The sequence below is a fragment of the Megascapheus bottae genome, chromosome 5 (assembly GCF_031878675.1).
Source record: "Megascapheus bottae isolate mThoBot1 chromosome 5, mThoBot2.hap1, whole genome shotgun sequence".
Classification (NCBI taxonomy): Eukaryota; Metazoa; Chordata; class Mammalia; order Rodentia; family Geomyidae; genus Megascapheus; species Megascapheus bottae.
This window is the reverse complement of record NC_143513.1, coordinates 56,657,304-56,681,918: the sequence shown is the minus strand read 5'-3', so window position 1 is coordinate 56,681,918 and position 24,615 is coordinate 56,657,304. Positions and strand designations below refer to the sequence as shown.

Sequence of the window (24,615 nt, the reverse complement as noted above, 5' to 3'; positions counted from 1 at the left end):
AAGTCTAATTAATAATGTATTGTGGGGCTGGATTGTGGGGTTTACTTGCAGTAAAAATAAAATATTTCATTATGTTCCATTTTATACTTTTATGCAGATTTCATTTTAAAAAATACTAATGCTTTTATGGTTATTTCCCTCCTGCTGCTCATTAGCTTTGTGTGAGCCTGTTTGTCTCAATGGTGGTTCCTGTTACAAGCCAAACACTTGTCTCTGCCCAAATGGATTCTTTGGAGCACAGTGTCAGAATGGTAATTGCTCTTTCTTTATTAAGGACAAAAAAGATAATTTAGACAACAACAGGTCAACAAGTTTATAGTCAATACCAGACAACTTATGAAGAGGAAAATCCTACTTATTATTTTCCTCTGTTTCTTACAATGTTTCATTTGTGGCTATCTACCCATGACCAACTTCATGCAAATGCATTAGAGTTCTCAAGCTAAATGGTTGTATTTCTTTAATATATGTTTTAGTCTTGGCACTTGCATTTGCTGTTTTATAGACTAAAGGTGCAGGCCAGGAGTTTGGCCTAGTGATAGATTGCTTGCTTAGTATGCACAAAGATCCCGGTTCAATTCCTCAGTACCACATACATAGAAAAAACAAAGGTAGAAGTGGTGCTGTGGTTCAAGTGGTAGAGAGAAGGCCTTGAGGAAAGCCCAAGGAGAGTGCTCAGGCCCTGCGTTCAAGCCCCAGGACTGGCACCAAAAAAATTACAGAAGACCAACTTCAGTTATTATTCTAAATATGGAGGGAATCATTCCAGTAATTCATTATTACTAAGATTCTTATCCAGCATTCTCAGGAGCCACTCATATAAAACTCTGCCTCAGAACCTTACTAGCTATTGAGAAATTGTATTAAAGTGCTTTCTAACATCTCTGTTATGTCATGTGACAAATTGTTGAAGTTCTACTAATTTTCTTGAGAACAAACAAATTACTTTGCCTTTTTCCCTTGGTTTTATCCAGATCATTCTCCGTTTTACTTTGGCAGGGTGGAAAAACCTAAATTAAGGTTCATAATATACGTAGTATAATCCCAAAGAAGACTCTATTTGTTATACATTTCAAATAATGCTAACCTACTGGTGGCTTATGGCTTTTAGCATTATATTTTATTATTTACAAAGGGCGACTTAATGGCTTGCAGGCATAATCTTTTATTTTAATTGCACATTCTTCTGACTTATGGCTCCTTTGATAACAAATGTATAATGCAATATGTAATAATGGAGTATGTACTGGTCCTGCACTGGGGCCTTGTGCTCTTCCAGCCATCTGTCACCCTCGCTGCAAGAACGGTGGCCGCTGCCTGAGAAACAACGTGTGTGTCTGCCGTGAAGGATACACTGGAAAGAGATGCCAGAAAAGTAAGCTAGCATGGAACATATTTGCAAACCACAAGACATGCAAACGTAAAATGACAATTGCCGTAAGACTGACATTTCATGCTTCCACCTGCAGGTATCTGTGACCCTATGTGCATGAATGGTAGCAAATGTGTGGGACCAAACATTTGTTCTTGCCCTTCTGGTTGGAGTGGGAAACGATGTAGCACACGTAAGATGATTCACGAATACACTTACAATGCTAAAACCTGCATTGCCCCTTGTTTCTTCTGCCTCTTTTTATTGCTTTAGACTATTTCTTTTTGCAAGACAGTAAAAGGCAAAGTCCTCCTACCCCACTTTTCCAGGCTAACAGTAAAAACAAAAGGCAACTAACAAAATGACAATGAAAAGAAAAAGAAAAATCAATAAGCCAGGCGCTGGTGTCTCAGGTCTGTAATCCAAGCTACCCAAGAAGCTGAGATCTAAGAGCCCTGGCTCAAAGTCAGTCCTAGCAGAAAAGTCTATGGGCCTCTTGGTGCTAATTAATGAAAGAGAGGGGGAGGGAGAGACAGAGAGAGACAGAGACAGAGTGAGACAGAGACAGAGAGAGGGGAAAAAATTGAAAACAGAGGCATGGTTCCAGTGGTAGGATGCTAGCCTTGAGCTAAAATGCCAAGGGAAAGCAGGAAGCCTGGAGTTCAAGTCCCAGTACAGAAAGAAAAAGAAAGAATGAAAGGAGGGAAGGAAAGGGAAAGACAGAAAAAGAAAGGAAGAAAGAAAGAATAAAGAAAAAGAAAGATAAAAGGAAAGAAAAGAAGGAAGAAAGAATGAAAAAGAAAAGAAAATATACATTTTCAATTATGTTTGCAGAATAATTAACAAGTCTTTAGTGTCTGGGTCTCCTAGTCAGAAGTAAAGGGGAGAGGAACATATCATGAATATATTTATGAAGTCCACATAAATCCCAAAGTGGGATTCCATTGCCTTTTACTCTGGTTGATGGTGACTCTCTTCGTTCCAATGTTTCATTGACAGAGAATTATAAAATGATCAGCTATCATATCATTCTGACTGAAGTGAAAACTGAGAAGGAAAGTAAACACCTTACCAACTGAGGAAACGTGAAATCATACCGCACATGGAACACTGTGTATCCACTAAAATCCCATGGTTCCAGAAAATGCAGTCCCCTCCAAGATATTCTTGCTAAAGTGTTAAGAAAAGAAAAAGATCTTTTCATCCTTGACTTTCAACTGCACATCATGTTCCTCTTTAATGAGTTATTGTGATTTGACCAGTCATTTAAAATGTCACTGTGTTTGCATCTGTATTTGCAGCTGCCTGCTTTCAGAAGTGTAAACACGGAGGTGAATGCGTCGCTCCTGGGGTGTGTCACTGTCCTCCCTCTTGGGAAGGGGGGCGCTGTCAAATACGTAAGCTGCCCGCGGGGTTCTTTTCTACCACATTCTGAAGCAGAACCTGTAGCAATTATTACCGTTTAAGGAGAAATCCATAATGGGGGAAATTCAGGCCTACTAATCCTTATCAGCTACTGGCTTTAGAAATAAAAGTAAATCTTAGCGACTTTTATAGTTACTTAACATAAGAAACTGAGAAGTTAATTGTAACTAGCTCTTGCTTCTCTGTCAAGAATGAAAGTTTCTTTCACTTTCTTGTTTCACAAGAAAACAGGAAGAAGACCATATATTATATAATGTATTGAAATTTTATACATTCAAACTTTGATAGCTGGATTACCAATGATGTTTCCTCAGAGGAGGCAAAGAACATTTTAATATGCAGAGTTTTACATAGTCCATTTTATAATATACATATTTATCATTAGAAATATTAGAAAATTATACAAAATAACTCCAAATACCACTAACTATAATTAACTTCGATTACTTTTCTTCTGTATTTTATATATTTACATTTAGACTGAGATGTAAGTTTTTTATGTAGATAAATCTTAGGGTACAGAAAAAATCAACATGGAATCAAGATATATAGATAGAAACTTGAAATAATATGTTGAAAAATTAAGAAAGATGAATTTAGTTGGGAATAGTATAAATCCTCAAAAATATTACTGCATAATTTCACACTGCCGGCAAGTGTACGATAAATAGAAATCAATACCTGCAACATGACTGTACCTTTGTACTAGAAGAATGGGTCTTCCTTTTCAATCTCTTTTGAACCTCAGGACCTCATTCTTCCTAGGATGGCTCTCTGTCACTCAGCCACTTCTCCAACTTTGCTTTTTACTCATTGCTTTAAGTGTTACCTTCTGCCCAAATATGTACCTGGGCCAGGATATTTTTACTTTGGGCTTCCAATCGTTGCTACAATGACAAGCAAACTGTGCTCAGTTTCTTTCCACCTAGATGAAACTCTTAGGAAATCCTGGTCCAGAGCTGCTTGGAATTTTGATCCTCGTGTTCTCAATCTCTATGCCCCTGTGCTCAACCAAGAGTCATGTTGGCTCTTGACAACTTTTCTGCCAGGCTGACACAAACTTTAGTCTTACTATTATCAGGCTCCCAAGTAGGTAGGATCACAAGCATGAACCCTTAGTGCCTACCACTTGCAATTTTATTTTACATATCTGACAGGCTCTTACCTTGTAACCCAGGCTGGCCCAGAACTGGAGATTTTCTTGTTTCAGCCTCCTTAGTGATAGGACTGTAGGCAGGCATCATTACACCTGCCTTCCAGCTCTGAAAGTTTTGCTAAGGTGGTTGAAAAGAAAGTTATGAACACTGTCTTCTGATATTGACTTACATTCTTCTTGAAGGCTCATATATTTCAAACACTTGAAAACATAGCCAAAGAGCCTGGGAGTTTGGCCTAGTGGTGGAGTGCTCGCCTAGCATGCACAAAGATCCAGGTTCGATTCCTCAGTACCACATACATAGAAAAAGCCAGAAGTGGTGCTATGAGTCAAGCGATAGAGCTCTAGCCTTGAGAAAGTCCAAGGACAGTGCTCAGGCCCTGAGTTCAAGCCCCCAAAATGGCAAAAATAAAACAAAACAAAACAAAAAACATAGCCAGAGAAATTTTGGTTATCTCTAATCATATTCATGTAATTGTAAAACTGTTGTTTGAGTTTGAGGTATTTTGTTTTATGTGATGGGTGTACAGGTATGTGTGTGTGTGTGTTTTCTGAACATTAAGAATGCATAGGCTGGATCCACTTATAGATTGTTATTAATAGATTACTCTCCACTTGTTTCTTCTTTACTGTGTTACAACTGCTAAAATAAAAATATGCCTCACAATAATTTTTTCTCTTTTGGCCACAGATCATTACTTTACTTATTTTTAAGTGACAAGTAAAACTTGTACCTATTCACAGAATACTATTGATGTATTGATGCATGTGTATATTGAATAATATGATAACTTCTTAGAGTCACCATTGTGGTCCAGTTGCTAACTAGCTTTAAGTCATTGGAATAAGTCCATAAGCATAAAATTTCAAAAAAAAACAACAATTTTTGTACTTTCACATTGCAGCAATTTGTAATGTGAAGTGTCTTTATGGAGGCCGGTGTGCATTTCCCAATGTGTGCTCTTGCCGCTCTGGATATTCTGGGGTCAAATGTGAGAAGAAGATACAGGTACTTTAAGTTGTAAAGGGAAAATAAGTAAAACCTTCTGACAGCTTTAGATCTCTTCTAGTCAGTTACCAGCTACTTTAATGCTTTTATTTCCAAAATAGAAAATACTCAAGGATTTGATATTTGCTTAAAAGGCCAAAATTACCTTAGGTTTATCTTTTCATTTTCCATCACCGAGGACCAAACACACATCCTTAAACACTTGAGGCCAATGTTACCTCCTATCACTGAGCCACACCCCAATCCCTAGACTTAATTTCAATATGTAAACACAACTATCAAGTATAACACGACTGAAATAGCAAATAATCTATGGTGTGCACATAAAACACCATTGCTTCATGCTCTGCCAAGAGCTGAACAGAGGTAGGGAATGTGGCTCATTTGGTAGAGTGATTATTTGAGCCCTGGAACTATAACTAACTAAACACATTCTCTTTAATGAGTCACTACTTCACTGACTGGGGGGAAGACATAACTTTCCAGCAGGTCATGTGCCACTAAAATTTGTTTATTCTCATTATTTTCTCTGATAGCCTAAATAAACCTTCTTTCCCCTCAAAAACATTTTAACCACACTTTGACAGTACAAAACTACATTTCTCTATATTCTGTTTTGTCTTTTTTGTTGTTTATGCCAGTGCTAGGATTTTAACTCAGGGCCTCCCACTCTCATTAGACTTTCTTACTCATAGCTGGTGTTGGAACACTTGAGCCATGTCTGTATTCTAGCATTTTGCTAGTTAATTGGAGATGAAGACTTTTTTTGTCAGTCAAGGGGCTTGAACTCAGGGTCTGGGCACTGTGCCTGAGTTTTATCACTAGCTAGCTCTGAGTCACAGTGCCACAGGCACAGTGCTTAGGCTGGCTTCAAAACATGTTCCTCAGATCTCAGTGTCCTGAGTAGCTAGGATTACAGAAGTGAGTTGCCAATACCTAGTTTATATTCTGCTTCTTCTATATGAATTTACCTCTTGTGATCAGTCACCGATCATCTCCATTCCCATTAGTATTACTTCTGAGGACGTCCCTGGAACTATCCAATGGAAAAGAGCAGGTTATGGGGAAGGAAAAGGGAAAGAAAATCTAGTGAGAGGGCAGCATGGCTGTAACCTGCCCTCTGAGATTTTCATCTTCAGTTCTTCATTGGTCATTCTTCTTTTGCTAACTGGTATCATTATTTCTGTTTGCTCTTAATATTCCTTTGGCCTTAAACACAAGGTAAAAAGAATTCTTCTTAGCAGGACAAATAAAAAATAAAAGCCACATGAGATTAAGCATAAGAGGGGAAAGAAATAACTTCACATAGTACATTAAGAACAAAAATCACAAAGATAAGCCTCTTGTTTCCATATCCTAAAGTTCCTGGTATATTGTATGTATGTTTATTAGAAGGAAAACAAGATGGTTGGGAAGGTGAGGGAGGGAAAGGGGGACAAAAACATCAGAAGGAGTATCAAGCTTCTAGAAGTAAAGTACCCATTACTTCATGAATATAACTGTAACCCCTCTATACATTATCCTGACAAAAAATACATTAAAAAAAACTTGAAATGTCATCCCAGTTTCTTTGATCTTTAAATATGATCCTGATTAGATCCATGTTATATGAAAACAGTACTAAATGTAGTGGAAGACAGAAAAGAGCTTTGTGTATCATGTCAGAGAGACGAGGGAGAAAATTGAGTGAGGGTTTCTTGTGGTTTATTGATACTTGATTTTCCTTGTCTTATTACAGGTAAAACTACATTGAGTGACCATCAAGTGTATGAATTATAAACCTATACCTTAAGAACTCAAATTTTGTGCAAAGTTGAAAGATAACTCCTGATGTTTATTTGAGGATCATTTTAAAGATCTTGTAAACAACAAAGAATCTACAAAATACGGATTTATATTTTCCTTGTTGGAGAACACTGAAAAAGAAATCCAGATGTCCTGAATCTGACTTTGAAATGTGCTCTACTCTTCACATATTGGGATATGTCTCTAATACCCAAGTCATGTGTAATATTTAATAAAACAGAGTATTTTCTCAGTCCTGTGACTGTATCACCAGAGTTCAGTCAGCATAATATAAGCCACTAGGTGTCTCCAAGACATACAGTATTCAATGCACAAACTGAATGTAGAATTAGAGGCTCATGAAGAAATTGGAAGACCTGAGCAATGAGAATGGAGACATAGAGGGGCTGCTGAAGGTTGAAGAAGCTGATTCTGAGATATCCAGTCTACATCACCAAAAATAAAACAAAACAAAAACTTTACCTGACCCTCAATAAAAACTCTACCTGACTGTGGATGTGATTATTAGCATTTTTTGAGGGGGAGAGAGAGAAAGAGAGAGAAGGAGCTGTGAGAATGATAAATAATACCTTCTTGATTGGAAGTAGGCCAATTATGCTATGATAAATTCAAAGGAAGAAATTAGATTAGGCTAATTAGTGGAAAGCAAACTAAAACTATGTATACTGGTCATGATATGAGTCAAATAGACTTCACAGAACTTTCGATAAAAGAGTTGTATCCCCATTTAACAAAGACATCAAAGACCAAAAACATTTCCTGGTTAGCTAGCATTCTACCACATCCACATTGCAGTGACTATATTTGAAAGCATGTGTATCTGACCACTAGGGTTTCTCCTTTTTTTCAACAGCATAGTGGTCAGCTATTAAAAAAATTAAATTTCAATAGGTTTTAATGGCTCAAGACCACTTGTCAAAATATCACCTTCCCATGTATCTTTTTTTTTATTTTATGGTTTTGCTGGAAAATAGGAGACTTCCATTGTTTCATTTATGGGAAGAATTATTTTCAATGGAACATATTTCAAGAAGTGTTCCTAAACTAGTAGCCTGTGTTTTGGAGTTTGGTGCTCTGTGTCTTGTATATGAACTCATGTAACAGCAATGCTCACAAGGCCCTAGGAAGAGCAGTACCTTTTGTTAACCTCTAGTTTGACCAATACAACCTTAGCAGGCCCCAGGCACTTTTGCCTTTCACATGCAATTTTTAAAAATACTATAAATTCACTGGGCATTGGTAGTTCATGCCTGTAATTCTAGCTGTTCAGGAAGCTGAGATCTGAGGATTGTGAGCAGGAAAGCCCATGAAACTCTGAACTATCTAAAAAGCTGAAAGCAGAGCTGTAGATCAAGTGCTAGAGCACTAACGTTGAGCAAAAAATCCTCAGGAATAATTCCCAGGTCCTGAATTCAAACCCTGGGACTAGCAGGGAAAAAAATACTATTAATTACATCTGGGGATGTATCATAGTGGTAGAGTGCTAAGTATGCATGAGACCCTGGGCTCAATTTCTAATTCCAAAAATAAATAAGTAAAAACTCTATTATAAAACTAAGTTAGTATAAAGATGACAAATTAGTATTATGCTACAATATTTATTCCTAAGAGTTCTTTCCTTCTTCTGTTTGTGGACCTTTTGTTTATTTTAAAGTATTTTGGATCACAGTTGCTGTACCTCTCTGGCTAGACAGAATGGGTCCTGAATGCAAGACTTAAGTATATGACATTGTAAACTATAATGCTTTTTAGAAATAATGTCTCCCTGTGTAGTTCAGAATTACCCTAGTGTAGTTATTAAATGACACTGATAATGTTTTGAGAGAATTTTTTAAAGGGGAGGGAAAACTGCATTGCCCTTTGACAGTGGTTGCTGCTGCTGCTGCTGCTGCTGCTGCTGCTGCTGCTGCTGCTTCTCCTTCTTCTTCTTCTTCTTCTTCTTCTTCTTCTTCTTCTTCTTCTTCTTCTTCTTCTTCTTCTTCCTCCTCCTCCTCTTATTCTTCTTGTTCTTGTTCTTCTTGTTCTTCTCCTCCTCCTCCTCCTCCTCCTCCTCCTCCTCCTCCTCCTCCTCCTCCTCCTCCTCTTCCTCCTCTTTCTTTTCTTCTTTTTGTGAAAACAAAAGCAATCTCTGATTCTGGAAATAATTTGCATCCTCCATTTTAATTTTTATTAAAGTACTTCTGCTGGAGATGAAGACCTTGCCTGTAGATGGTGCTAGATCCCCAGTTACAAGAAAATATACCCTTAAATGCAAAACAAGCATTTTGACAGGGAGTATATTAAGCATGTAATGCAAACATGCCACTTTCAGTACAGAAATTCTTCATTAGCATGACAATTGTCTTTCCTGTGAACCTAGTACATCTAGTAATTACCTAATAATTTTACCCATTGCCTGAATGCAGTTAACAACTCTATTGTGACAGTAAGGGACATTATTTTCATGTGACAATTTGGTGGTTTACTAAAACTTTTTCTGGATAGTATTAGATTAGACAGAAAACATTGTTTCCTATGTGTATTGAACTCAGAAAGTTGAGCAAGTAATCAGAAAGAACAACATCGCCCCATTTGTAAGGAAATAGAAAGACTTAGAAAAAATCATATTAAGTGAAGTAAGCCAGACTCAAAGGAACATAGGCATAATGGTTTCCCTCATTTGTCATAATCAGTAGAAACCTTGGGCTCTCCTAGCAGAGTTTTACAATAGAACAAAACCTAGATAAATAAGGCTATACAGTATGACCCTAAACAAAAGGACCTCCAGGATATAGAAACAAAAGCCAGATAGTGAGTGATTGTTGTCCTTAATGTACTATGTTATCTCTCCTCTCTTTTGCTGTCCCTTGGTTATCTCATCTTGTTACAGTATTTCACCTTGTTTTCTGATATATTGTATATATGCCTATTGGGTTATTTGAAATCGGATAGGGAAGGGGGGAAAACAAGATGAGAGGCAGGGGAGAGGGGGAGGGAAATGGGGACCAAGACATGAGAAAGGGTATCAATGTTTGTGAAGTTATGTACCTTCTATCAGGTGAATATAATGTAACTCTTCTATTAATTACAATAAAAAATATATGGACAAAAAGAAAGTTGAGCAAGTAAAAGCAGTCAGTTTTTTCAGGTATTTAAATTAATTTTTTACTATAGTTCCAAGACTGAGGCTCAAACTCCATATCTCACACATTTGTACATTATCTAATGCTCTACTAAGCCAGGCCTCCAAACCCAAACCCATGTTTCTAAATTTTATATCATTAAGAATATTTATGAGCATAATCACTCTGATGGGAAAGTTTTGAATCTGCTTCTTTGTGGCATCATTAATTTTGTCTAAAATAAGTAGAATTCATCCAGTTATCTGTATGTGGCAATACATAGACTTTGATTCAGACAAAGACAGTTTAAGTAATAGTAATACTTATAGACTATACATCACAGTGAGAATTATCTCAGTGTGCTCTGTGTATGTGCTGGATCAAACCCAGAGTCTAGAATAGTGCTCTAACACTGAGCTATACCTCCAGCCTTATTTCTTTTTCTTCTACCTTTCTTCTTACTTCAATCTCTTTCCTCTCAACTCTACCCCACCTTCTTTGAGTACTTGTTTCTTGATGTTTTATTTTGTTGAATTTAGGTTTTTGCTTTCTAAGGAATTACACTGTCCTCCATGAATCTACTGGTTTTCAATTAATACATTTGTATATACTTGTATACCACCTAATGAGTTTATAAATAGGAATTCATCAAACTAAAAAAAGTTCCTGCACAAGAAAGGACATAGCAAGTAAGTCAAAAATAAAAAAACACTCTGCAGAATAGATTTTTGGCAACTGCATATCAGATAATGGCCTAATATCCAGAATATACAGCAAACTTAAAAAATTAAACCTCAAAAAAACCAACAACCCAATTAATAACTGACTCAGCTAATGAGCTAAAAAGATTCTTTTCAGAAGAAGAAATAAAAATGTCTGATAGGTACATGAAGAAATGCTCAACATCTCTGGCCATAAAGGAAATGCAATTAAAAAAAAAACAAACACTGAGATTCTATCGCACCCAAGTTAGAATGGTCATTATCAAGAAAATACACAGTAACAGATGCTGATGAGGATAAAGGAACACTAACACACTGTTGGTAGGAATGTAAACTTGTTCAGCCAGTATGGAAAGCAGTATGGAGATTTCTCAAATACCTAAACATAGAACTACCTCAATAACCAGCAATCCTACTTCTGGGGATTTACCCAAGAGATTGCCACCCAAGATACTGTAAAGCCAGCAGCACAACCATGTTTATTGCAGCACTATTCACTATAGCTAAGAGATGGGATCAGGTGTCATTCAATGGACAAATGAATCAAGAAAATGTGGTATTTATACACAATGGAATTTTACTCATCCATTAAAAATAACTGTACCATCTGTAAATAAATTGAAAGATTTGAAAAAAAAAAGAATGTTAAATGCAGCAAATCAGGTCCAGAGAGACAGAAGATTCATGTTTTCCCTCATATGTTGAAACTAGATTGAGCTTAAAACTCATAAGTAAATAAGTTGCATGGTATACCTAATTATTTTGGTTATCATTTCCTAATGTCTTGGCCAAAGACTCTGATTAATAACCAAAGGAAATTCTTAAGTTCTGCTTGTTTCATTACCCAAAGTTGTATCCTCAATTATAAAGAACTAACCATTTCTATGGAAATCTTTGACCTTACCTCCTCTGCTAATAGGGTTAAAATGGAGAAAACAAGTGTGAGCTATTTCATCTCTAACCTGATTGCCTTTGGCCACATCATCTTCACTACTATGAACTCTCTCTTCTGATTGACATATTTGTGTGTTGTGGGAATGGACAGAAAGTATTGTCAAATCCATTCTAGTGTTAATGGTCATGTTTTTCATTGGATTTGGCCTGAAACGTATCTCCCCATATTGAAGAATTAATAAAATGGCAAAACAACATATCCCTACTGTACCATTGCAGATGAAACATATTAAACAGTATCTCAAGTCTAATCATTTCATTTCCAGTAGTGAGTGGCCTACCTAGAAGACTTGATGGTGACTGATTTAATTCAAATGGGAGAGGAAAGGTCAACCTCAAGGTAGATACAGAGCTTCAAAAGAAATCTTTCAGAGAGAAAATTACTCACTGGTTTAAGGTAATTTTTTTCTCCAAATCAAAGCAAAGGTAACTACAGGAAATGAAAAGTCATAGTACCACAATGTAAACTCTAAATAACTCACTTTGAAGGTTGTTAGTCATCTTGTAGAGCAACAGTGGGATTTTTCCTAGAGCTATGTGATGGAATCAAGGTGAACCAAAGACCAGAGAAGGCAAAAGGAAGTTTATAGCTAATGATGAAATCCTGGTGCACACAGTATATTTCCAAAGCTTCCTTTCTTAAATACGATTTCTTTAGATCTGTTTCCTAAATCACTTACTATCTTACAGGAGGGTGCATTCTGCTGTTTAAGGCATCTGGGCTGGTATTAGCAACTTGAACACACATCCTTACTTGATTTTTGGCTCTGGGCCCTGCACAGTGATCTTCAAAGAATGTCAGCCTTGCTCGTCTCGTCCTTTTTTGGGAGGTTGTGGAGCAGGGAAGATAACCCCAATTCAGGAAGAGGAAATAATGGGGTCAAGTCCTCTGTCAGTCAGTCCTTTTGTGTTAATGTAACATTTGCATTTTGAGAGTTCATATTTTACTTCTTTATGAAGCTGGATTTATTCTTTAACATTTGTAGCACATAAAGGTATTTTACTGGAGACTGAGGTGAATTCTGTAGAATTGTAACTAATTCCCAAATAAATATGAAATCAGAAATCATTTTGGTTCCCTTGAGTATTATCTTCTATCATCATGTGATATTTAATGTGATATTACTTCAAAAGTGTTAAAGATAAAGACACAAATCCTTTCCCACTCTAACTGAAAGGCTAAGCAATTCTCTTCAGATATAGCCCATCTGGTAACAGAATGGGGTTTGTGGAACAATGATGGAGAAACTGATTACCAAAAGAAAAAATGTTTAGAGACTAGCAAAATGTGTTCAAAAGCTTTCAGAAAGGGAAATCACAGACATATAAAAGCTAGAATTTTTCTCCTTGGTAAAGTAAAATATAGATGATAACCATAAAATGCATTGATTTTTCTCTAGTTTTATTTATTCATATGCAAGTACTATTAATATCAGTAAGGCTGAAAAACATATGAATTGTCTTTTAAATAAAACAACTAAGAAAAATTGAAGAAACTAATTCTTATGGTTGAATATAAAATGTTCCCCCAAGCTCTTGTATTGAACACTTCCTCTCCAGCTGGTATCACAGTTTTGGAGATGGTGCAAACTTTAGGAGGTGAAGCTTGACTGGAACAAGAAAGGGGATGGAGCCTTTTGAAGTTTGCACTGGGTCTCAGGATCTTTCCTCACTTTTTCTGTTTTCTGTCCACCATTGGGTAAAGTTCCTCTATTTCAGCCTTCTGCCACATTGCCCAGGGGCATGAGATCATGCAACTATGAACTTAATCATCTGAAACCATGAGCTAGAATACACCTTTTCTCCTCTGAGTTAATCAGGTACTTTGCTCACAGCTACAAAAAAAGATGAAAATGTAATCAATACACTAATTACGGATTATGAGGAAGCTGCTATATTATTGCAGAATATCTTTATCCCATCCACATTCCACATACTTTCCCTGACCACCTATATTGTGAGAGTGGGCAAGGCTTACTCTTGGCATCTTCTTGGGGCATCATGCCACATAATCTGCTTTGAATGTCATGCTTTGGTTTTTGCCAGTCCTGGCCTTGGCACTATCCTTGGGCTTTCTCAAGGCTAGCGCACTACCCTTGAGCCACAGAACCACTTCTGGCCTTTTCTGGGTATGTGATAAGGAGGAATCAAACCCATGGCTTTGTTCATGCTAGGCCAGCACTCTACCACTAGGCCACACTCCCAGCTCCTGCCATACTTTTTATAATGACCTCTATGCACTTTTACTGCATGGATAACTAGTTTGAATTCTCTGAAGGATACTGGAACTGAGACTGATTAACAGAGCTGTAACATTAGGTCCACAATACAGAAAGATAATCCAAACCAATGGCTTCCTATAAATGTCAAAAGTCAATGAGATAAGAAAACATCAGATTTGGGGCTGGGAGTTTGGCCTAGTGCTAGAGTGCTTGCCTAGCATGCACGAAGACCCATGTTCAATTCCTTAGTACCACATACATAGAAAAAGCCAGAAGTGGTGCTATGGCTCAAGTGGCAGAGTGCTAGCCTTGAGAAATCCCAAGGACAGTGTTCAGGCACTGAGTTCAAGTCCCAGGACTGGCCAAAAAAAAAAAAAAAGAAAACAAATCACCAGATTTAATTTGTGAGTCACAAATCCCTTTAACCAGCCCTTTGAGCCTTCTTTCAAATATAACTGTATTTTTCTGCCAGTTCTGAGGCCTGAACCTGGGGCCTGAGCACTGTCCTTGGGCTTTCTCAATGGATCTCTGTGCATGTTAGGCAAGAACCTACCACTAGGCCAAACTCCTGGCCTCTTAACTGTTCTTTTAAATAAAGAATCCAAAACAAAACAATAATAAATGCTACTGTGACAATTATTTTTATATATTATTTTATAAATAATATAAATTATACACATATATAATTCTACTTGTTAAAGTCACAGGTTTTTCAAAAGCCATGTAATGAGTGATTGTTGTCCTTAATGTACTGTGTTATCTCTCATCTCTTTTGCTGTCCCTTGGTTATCTCATATTGTTACAATATTTCACCTTGTTATCTGATATATTTTATATATGCTTAATTGGGTATTTGAAATAGGATAGGGAAGGGGGAAATCAAGATGAGTGGGGGGGAGGGAAATGGGGACTATGACATGAGAAAGGGTATCAATATTTGTGAAGCAATGTGCCTTCTATCTGGTGAATATAATGTAACCCTTCTATTAATTACAATAAAAAATATATGAAAAAAACTTAGAGGTTTTTTTTTTACTACCTACAAAAAAGTATCTAGTCGGCCACTCGTGGCTCACATCTATAAGGCTAGCTACTCAGGAGACTGAGATCTGAGGATAGTGGTTCAAAGCCAGCCACGGCACAAAAATCCATGAGACTCTTATCTTCAATTAATCACCAGAAAACTGGAAGTGGCTGTGGCTCAAGTGGTAGAACCCTAGTCTTGAATTGAAGTACTCAGGGACAGTAACCCAGACCCAGAGTTCAAGTCCTACAACCAAGGAAAATAGTTCAATGCACAAAAACATACATCAATTGACAAGTTATAAAACATTTAAGTGAGGTATTAAATGAAGTTAGAGATTCAGCATGCCTGTGTGCTAAGTTTTAGGTAACAAACTACCACTGGTTAGAGTGCATCAGTCCTTCCTAGAGTGTCAGCTTGTGTGAACTAGTCAAAATGGTACCTGTAAGCAGTTATACTGTCTGACTATACCCTGTAATTTTTCTCTGAAAATATTATTTGAGCCCATTGCATTCTCAATGATATTAGACCTATCTTGATGCTAAGGGCTGCCCAATTCTAGAATTGTGAATCTAGCCAGTTTAGTTTATTTATGTACTTATGTTGCCCAAACCTGAATTTGACTCAGGATCTTTCTTGCTTGGCTTGCTTGCTCAGTGGGTACTCTACCACTGAAACCATGCCTACAAGCCCAAGCCTTGGAGTTATTTTTGATGGAATTTTGTAGATTTTTCTGCTCAGCCTGGGTTTTCTAGATTGGTGCTCAGCTAAAATCTTGAAAAGTTAATTTTGCCCTTTCAACATTTTGCCTTTTGAAAGCAACAACCAAGAGGCTACTAAATACCAACACACATGTTTCGAGGTTGACAGAATTAAGTGAGTCTCAAAAATTTTTGACTTTGCAAGAAACTCTAGTTCAATTTATTATTGGCTAATGTAACAATGTTGTATTTAAATAAAATCAATAAAGTGATATGTTGTTCTTAAGGCCAGAGGATATAGGAAGTATGAATCTTTCCAAAATCAAATCCCATTTTATTCTACTTACAAGTAAGTGGTTTAGATTAGCACTTTATCCAGAAAGTATGAAAGAGTAAATCTGGTTTCCTTTTACAAAGACAGGGAAATCTACAAACAAATGTGTCTCTCTTTAAAAAGAAAAGAAAACATAATCTCTGGGCACCCATGGCTCATGCCTTTAATAGTTATTCAGGAAGCTGAAATCTAAAGATTGCTATTTGAAGGCAGCTGTGCAGAAAAGCCTTTGAGACTCTTATCTCCAACTAAGTAGCAACCCCCCCTCCCCAGAAATGGAGCTATGGCTCAAGTGGTATAGCGCTAGTCTAGATCAGAAAGCTCAAAGGCAACACCCTTGAGTTCAAGCCCCAGGACCAAGAAAACAACAACAAAAACCAAACATTATGGACCTTGGCAAACTAAATATCTTTTGTTATTATGAAGACTACTTGTAGAGGGAAATTTTCACCATACTTTTCTTTCCTACTCTATGTGTAGTGTTAAGGTTCTTTGTTTCTACTGATTTATGGTGCTGTTTGTATAGTCCAAGCCCAAAGTCATAGCTAAAAGGACAGCTAAAATTAAGGAACTGAAGAATAGTCTGTCAATTCATGCGCGAAGTGAAAGTCTGCTACAAAGCAAATGAAAAATGAAGAATCATTAAGAATAAATTGTAGGTTTTGAGTATGCTTCTTTATTCTTAAAATGGGTTTTCTTTTTTGAGAATTGCGTCTTCCCATTTGAATTGGCTTGTATTATAAGCTGATTGTGGTATTCTGTTTTCATCTGGGTCTGCCCAGATGTTCTCTCTATTTACTAGATAAATTTCTCCTTCACATAAAGAGTTCTGTGTGTATCAGCCCCATCTGCATGGGTAGGTTTCAAAACACTCATCAAACTTTGGAAACTTAGAAGTTTTGTGGTTGAATCTATACTTTCTAATATGTGAGAAAAAAAACTTTTGTTGACTTTTTCTTTTATTATGCTTTGAATATTTTCCTGCATAGATCAGTTAATTTTTTTTTTGCCAGTCCTGGGCCTTGAGCTCAGGGCCTGAGCACTGTCCTTGGACTTTCTCAAGGCTAGAACTCTACCACTTAAGCCACAGCACACTTCTGGCTTTTTTCTATGCATGTGGTACCAAGGAATTGGACCCGGATCTTTGTGCATGCTAGGCAAGCACTCAACCAATAGGCCAAACTCCAAGCCCAGATCAGTTAAATTTTATATGCAAGTAGCATCTTTTTTTTGCATTATAGTCACCCTTGCAATATTATCAAGCTGTTGTATAATGCTGTATGGTCTTTCTGCCAATTAGTGTCACTAAATCCCATGGGATTTACATAAGCTTAATCCAAACCAATAATAGCTACCTTGCACAAATTCTTGTTACAAGGTTCTCTTTGTCTTTCCTTCATGTGCACATGACATTAGCCTGGACTTTGCATTACTTTATCTCTCCTCTACAAATACACAAATGACAAAGGATTTGCAAAGGTCATAAAGTACCCTAAGCAATAAACTTCAACTAAAAAGGCATCATATCTAAAATATACCTGGAGCTCAAGACCTAAAAAGAGACTTCTCAAAAGAATAGAATGACTAATAGACACATGAAGAAACGTTCTACATGTCTGGCCATAAAAGAAATGCAAATAAAAACAATATTGAGATTCCACCTTACCCCAGTTAGAATGGCCATTATCAAGAAAGCTAACAAAAACAGATGCTGTCAAGGATGTGGCTCAAAAGTAACACTACTAAACTGTTGGTGGGAATGTAAACTTTTTCAGCTGCTCTGAAAAGTGACATGGAGGTTCCTCAAAAGACCAAATACAAAGCTTCCATAAGATACATCAGTCTTACTCTATATACCACAAACCGGGCCACACTAAAGCCACCAGCATGAACATATTCATTGCAGCATTGTTTATCAAAGCCAACAGACGGAATTAACACAAATGCCTCTCAGTGGATCAAGAAAATTATATATATACACATATACATATATATGCATACATGTATACATGTACATATATATGTGTATATATACATGCAAACATATATATATATACAATAGAATTCTATGTTTTGATCAGAAAGAATAGCATCGCCCCATTTGTAATGAAATGGAAAGACAAAAAATTACACTTGGACATGATAAATAGCACTCTATCCATTCACAAGGTGAGACCAAAGGAGGATATAGGAGATGATCCCCAGGGCTCAGTAGTGATGTACAAATGGTTATCTAAAATTATGCTTATTGAAATGAACTCCAAGAAATAGAAAGAACATATTTTTTATTTTACTTTTTGTGAAGGTTTTTTTTGTTTATTTGTTTGATTTCCCTCTTTTGTTGTTTTTGATTTCTGTACCTTTTTTCTCGTATGTAAGTTTATCTGATTTGGGGAGGGTAAATGGAAACAAAGAAAAGGTGAGACAAAAGGTGAACTAATTTAGCAGCGATAGTAACTAGACACTATGTTGAAAATGAGCTACACAAGTTATGGGGGGCTAAGCAGGGGTAAAAACAGAGAAGATGAGAGAAATGATAATACTAAAAAAAGGAATGTGCTCATTACCTGGGTTATGTAACTGTAACCCTTCTGTACATCAACTGTATGATAAAAATAAAAAAAATCCACTTCAATTAAGTGTGTATGTTATTTCTCAAGACCGTAACCCCATGTATGGTCTATGGTTCACTCTTTGCCCTATATAAAACATTCTTCCTATTAACTCACTGCTTCTCCTTACTTTTGCTCTCTCTATTGTTTCCATCCGATTCTCTGCTTATTAGAATAAGGGGAGACAATACCCTCTTTTATCTTCTCTCTTCTGAATGTGGCTCAGCTCCCTCTGCAGGACAATATTTTTGACCCCAAATAGCTTAACTGCATCTTATCTTTAGTTGTAGCTCCTTCCCAGCAAGGACTTTGTGGTAATATGGAGGATAAATTCTTTCCTTTTAGCAAATAAGTCAAAAATTACAGAATACAGTGTTGCTCACAGAGCTACCATTTCCTCTGTGGAAAAACAATGTTAACAAAATCATGGGCTGGGTCAAAGAGAAACCAGGGTTTATCTATCAATGACCTATAAATCAGAAAGCTTTAGAAAAACTTTTCTTACATCAGCTATGGTAGAAATATTAATGAGAACAAGTCAAGACTTTATAGATGTCATTCCCCCTAGGGCTTAATATCCAAACACAGAGAAACATCTTCCAGTAAGTCCTAAAAATCTATGGAAGGCTAACATTCCAATTGCTCTCATGGCTCCCCCTAGGGATAAAAAATAAAGCAATAACAACAGCAGCAGCAAAACCCCACATGATTCTGCAACAGCCCAACCATCATCATAGTCTGTCTTCTCCTAGATTATGGCCTGGTGTCTCTAGACTGTCTTTTATTACCTAAATTACCCCTTGCTTTCCCCTCACCTCAAGTCCACCTCAGTTTTCCTAGAATCCATTATCTGAAGTGTTTGAATTACCACTGAACAATTCCTATTTACCCTTTTAGTCCTAATTTGAGTATATTTCCTTCAGCTAAATTTTCTGATTCTTCAGGCACCATAAATATCTACATTCCCCAAACCGTATATTTTACTGTCCCTCTTGTCATATAACTATTGTTAACAACTAGCAACAATTATTATGCCTTAATATTTCTTATTAGACATGTTTAGTGTATTCAAGAAGGCTTCTTTAGTTCTATTTAACCCACAGATTTATACAAGGTGTTTAAAAAATAAAATTTCATTTCTAGATTTTAGTAACTTGGTACTCTTAGAGGATCACCTTCTTTATGCAATTTTAATACTTTGCCTATAAAATATTGACTATTAAAACTAGCTCTAAAAGTGATTCCACACTTAACTTTTACTGATCCAAAGCATCCTCCATTGCTTAAGAAGGGTCAACTGTCAAGACATCCTTTTTGCCTCACTGAAGAATTGAATAAACTATCATATTTTTGCCATAAAGAAACTCTTAAGACCTACCCAGGCACCGTGGCTCACACCTGTAATCCTAGCTACTCAGGAGGCTGAGATCTAAGGACTGCAGTTCCAAGCCAGCCCAGGCACTAAAGAACATGAGACTGCAAACAATCACTAGAAAATGGGAAGCGGGGCTGTGGCTCAGGTGTAGGGTGTTAGCCTTGAGCTGAAGAGCTCAGGGACAGCACAATGGCCCAGAGTTTAAGTCCCACAACCAAAAAAAACCCAAAAAACAAAAAACAAAAAAACAAACAAAAAAAAAAAAGAAAAAAAAAAGAAAGAAAAAAGAAAGCTCTAAGACCAAATTATAGAACTTAACACAGGAATTATGTTCTCACTCTGACTTGAAAATTTCTTAAGGGAGTAGTTTAAATTCCAACAGTTGCTCTGTATAATATTTTCATTGCCAACAAGAGATTTTCTATTTTTTTAATTATCCAAAAGTACAAACTGCAAAGAGAATATTCACTGACTTTCAAATGTTCAAAGATGATCTTATAAGCCAGGTGCCAGTGAGACATGCCTGTAATCTGAAGTTCCCTGAAGCTAGCTCAGTTAGAAATTCATGATGAGATTCTTATCTCCAATTAACCTCTCAAAACCAAAAGTGGTGCTGTAGTTCAAGTAGTACGAGCACTAGCCTTGAGCACAAAGAGACTCAGAAACAGTGCCCAGCCCCTGAGTTCAAGCCTCACAACTGACAAAATTAAATAAAGAAATAAAGATGATTTTATAGCTATGCCTAGTGGTGAATGCATATAATCCTAGCACTCTTGAATTCAGGCAGGAAGAGTAAGAATTCCAGGTCATCCTTGTTTATGTAATGAGATCTTATCTCAGCAAAACAAAACAATTTCTTAAAAGTTGAGCTTTGTGAGGCCAGGAGTTTGGTCTAGTGGCCTAGTGTTAGTGTTTGCCTAGCATTCACGAAGACATAGATTTGATTCCTCATTACAACATACATAGGAAAAGCCAGAAGTGGCATTGTGGTTTAAGTGGTAGAGCACTAGCCAAGGACAGTGTTCAGGCCCTGAGTTCAGTCCCCAGGACTGTAAATAAAAAATTAAACTTTATTTGGAAAGAAAGGCTACTTTGTGTCTTCACAAATAATGGTGTAGTAGCACCATATGTCCCCTGTCGCTCATCCTGTCTTTACCTAGCAAGTTCCATGACTATCCATGTATGGTAATTGGCTTTATTCAGAGAAAAGTCAAACCTCTTCCATCTTTGTTTTGTTTTGTTATTTTATTATTTAAGTTTTTTCTTTTTTTCATATATTTTTATTGTAATTAATAGAAGGGTTACATTATATTTGCCAGATAGAAGGTACATTAATTCACATACATTGATACCCTTTCTCATGTCTTGGTCCCCATTTCCCTCCCCCCCAACCCCCACCCCTCATCTTGTTTTCCCCCTTCCCTATCCAATTTCAAATAACCAAATACAAATATATCCAAATATATCAGATAACAAAGTAAGATACTGTAACAATATGAGATAATCAAGGGATAGCAAAAAAGATGAGAGATAACATAGTACATTAAGGACAACAATCACTCATTATATGGCTTTTGTTTCTATATCCTAAAGGTCCTTTCTACCTGAGTCTACCTGAGAGGTCCTACTACCTGATACCCCCTCTTGTGTTTTTGTCCCCATTTCCCTCACCCCACCCCCTCCCAATCATCTTATTTCCCCCCTTCCCTTTCCAATTTCAAATAAACATATATAAAAATGCCAGGTAACAAAGTCAGAGACAGTAACCACATGAGATTAACTAGAAGGGCGAGAGAGAGAGAGAGAGAGAGAGAGAGAGAGAGAGAGAGAGAGAGAGAGAGAGAGAGAGAGAGAGAGAGAGAGAGAGCGAGCAATAACATAGTACGTTAAGAACAACAATCACACAGATCCTTTCACTTAGTCTCATCCTATATGACCTTATGTATCTAGTTTTTGAACTATTGTAATCCTCTGCTAGAAGATTCCTAGGTGTATACTAATTATTACAAATGAGGGAAACCATTGACCCTATGTTCCTTTGGGTCTGACTTACTTCACTTAATATGAGTTTTTCCAAGTCTTTCCATTTCCCTACAAATGAGGTGATGTCATTCTGATGGAAGCATAGAGTACCATTTTGTATAAGTACCACATCTTCTTGATCCAGTCATTTACTGAGGGGCATCTGGGTTGGTTCCATATCTTTGCTATGGTAAATAATGCTGCAATGAACATCACTGTGCTAGTGGCTTTAATATGTCTTTGTTTCTGGATGTTTAGTAAATGCAAAGGAGTGGAATTGCTGGGTCATAGGGGAGCTCTATATTTTGTCTTCTGAGGAATTGCCATACTGCTTTCCAGAGTGGTTGAAGGATTTTACACTCCCACCAACAGTGTAGTAGTGATCCCTCCTGGCCACATCCCCACCAGCATCTATTGTTATTAGATTTCTTGATTATGGCCATTCTAATTGAAGTGAGGTAGAATCTCAAATTTTTTTGATTTGCATTTCTTTTATGGCCAGAGATGTGGAGCATTTCCTCATGTGTCTATTGGCCATTCTTATTTCTTCTTCAGCGAAGTTAAAGCAGATACCCTGAAAACTTTACAAGAAGGAATAGGAGATACACTAGGTCTCCTTGGCACAGGTTGAAACTTTCTTATTAAAGACCCAGAAACACAACAAATTAAAGAAACTTTGAACAAATAGGACTGCATTAAACTGCAGAGCTTCTGTATGGCAAAAAACATAGCTAGCAAATGAAATAAAAAGCTCACAGAGTGGGAGATCTTCACTAGCCATACAACAGACAAGGGCCTCATATTTAAAATATATCTACAGCGCAAAAAATTGAATCTCTCCAAAACAAATCTTCAAAGAAGCCACCATCTCATTCAAGGTTGAGGCAAAGACTTAAAGAGAGACCTTTTCCATCTTTGTAATGAGGTAGTTTACATCTTGAAGCAAGGAGCACACTACCATTTTGTTTCCACTGACCTCAGGAAATTGGGAGCTTAGGATAATAGAAGGAGCAAACTCAACGATTGTATTTCAGAGACACATCCCCCCTGTTCTAGAGAAAGACATACCTTAATCATATAACAAGCAAATGTGTCTGTGTCGTATTTGGAAAAGCTCATATATACTCCAAAATGACAGAAAATATATTTACACTTCCAAGTTTACTAAGGTAAATGTTCTGACTGAAAAGAAGTGAAGAGGAAATTTTAGGATTAAGTCTCTTAATTGTCACTAGCTGAAGGGTGCAGGGCTCTTTTAAGTTTCCAGTTTGCATGCATGGGAAACTGACTCCCATATCTCAAAAACATTTTAAGGTGACTCACAAAACGATAGGTTCTGAAGACGGGAGCTTTTAGCAAGGATTTATTTTTGTGTGACAGGATAAAGAAGGGAGAATTTGGAAAAGACGGGGGGCGGGGGAAGAGAGAGAAATTACTCAAAATGGCTATTTTTCCCTAGGGTTTTTTAAATTGCTGAGCCTGGGCTAAAGTGGGCTATCTCCCTGATTCACTGAAGATAATATTTCATGGTGGCTGAGATGGGCAAAATATATTATTTTAAAGCATTGAAATGTTATCTAGATCTATTCAACATACAGGGACTGCAAGTACATTTTAGGATTTCTTTTTGTCAGTTTTTAAATTTTTCCATCTTTCTACACACTTGTGAAGAGCTTATACCTTCTTAATAACTCAGTGCAGATGGCCCCTTTATGTCTTCTTATCCTAACATCTATTAGTAGGAAGATTACAGATGGTTCAAAACCAGCCTGGGCAACAAAGTCCTTAAAGAATAATTACTAGCAAAAAGCAGGCCACAGAAAAGCAGTCTGGAGTCTCCTACTCAAATAGTAGAGTCCCAGCCATGAATTCACAAAATCAAGTGAGCTGAGCCAGTGGTCTCGAATACTGACTTCAAGCCTGACTACTGCCAAATATAGTCATTATATTTGCTTTCCTATGGGAAAATGGATCAAAGGAACTTGAGGGTGTGAATGGGACAGGGAAATATTAGGAAGAATAATGAAAGAAGTGAAATTAATCAAGATGCACTGCATTTGTTAACTGATTTGCTCAACTGAGACTTTTCTGTGTAACTATTTGAAAAATAAAAGTAAATAAAATAAAACCACAATGAGAGGATGAGAGGGAGCATTGGAGTTGCTGCTAATCTATTTCAGTCAACGTCTCAGTTCTAATTTTTGAATCTGTTGCTCTTAATATTTACTATTGTACTTTCCCTGTCTCCTCATCTACATATCCCATCTCAATTTTTAGTTTCAATTATTTTTAAAATTTTAATTCTTACTTTTTGGATTTAGGGATATCAGTGGCTATTCCCACTGGACCAGTTCAGATCAATGTCCCTATTTGCTGTGACCCCTGGCATTTGTTGTCCATCCAGATTCGGGAAAGCTGTCACCTCTGTGTGGTCAGTCAGCATTAAACCTCGGAGCAAAACTGCAACACCCCAGCCCACACTGCTGTCTTTGTTCTCCCACTGATAGCTTACCTGAACTAAATCATCTTAAGTAAATATTTGCTTTGGAATCAGCTCTCTACCCTTTCTTTCTTTCTTTCTTTCTTTCTTTCTTTCTTTCTTTCTTTCTTTCTTTCTTTCTTCTTCCTTCCTTCCTTCCTTCCTTCCTTTCTTTCTTTCTTTCTCTTTCTTTCTTTCTTTCTTTCTTTCTTTCTTTCTTTCTTTCTTTCTTTCTTTCTTTCTTTCTTTTTCTTTCTTTTTCTTCCTTTCTCTTTCTTCCTTTCTCTTTCTTTCCTTCCTT

General features: G+C 36.9%; 1 protein-coding gene across 1 annotated transcript in view; it reads left to right on the top strand.

Moving 5' to 3' along the window:
• Positions 1-24,339, top strand: part of Vwde (von Willebrand factor D and EGF domains) — a 61,358-nt gene extending 37,019 nt beyond the window's left edge. The window contains exons 22-27 of the mRNA XM_090332231.1: positions 156-251; positions 1,280-1,375; positions 1,470-1,565; positions 2,674-2,769; positions 4,859-4,962; positions 24,157-24,339. Coding sequence (XP_090188357.1) covers positions 156-251; positions 1,280-1,375; positions 1,470-1,565; positions 2,674-2,769; positions 4,859-4,962; positions 24,157-24,339 — 671 coding nt within the window. The remainder of the gene's footprint in view (positions 1-155; positions 252-1,279; positions 1,376-1,469; positions 1,566-2,673; positions 2,770-4,858; positions 4,963-24,156) is intronic.
• Positions 24,340-24,615: the final 276 nt, after the last annotated feature.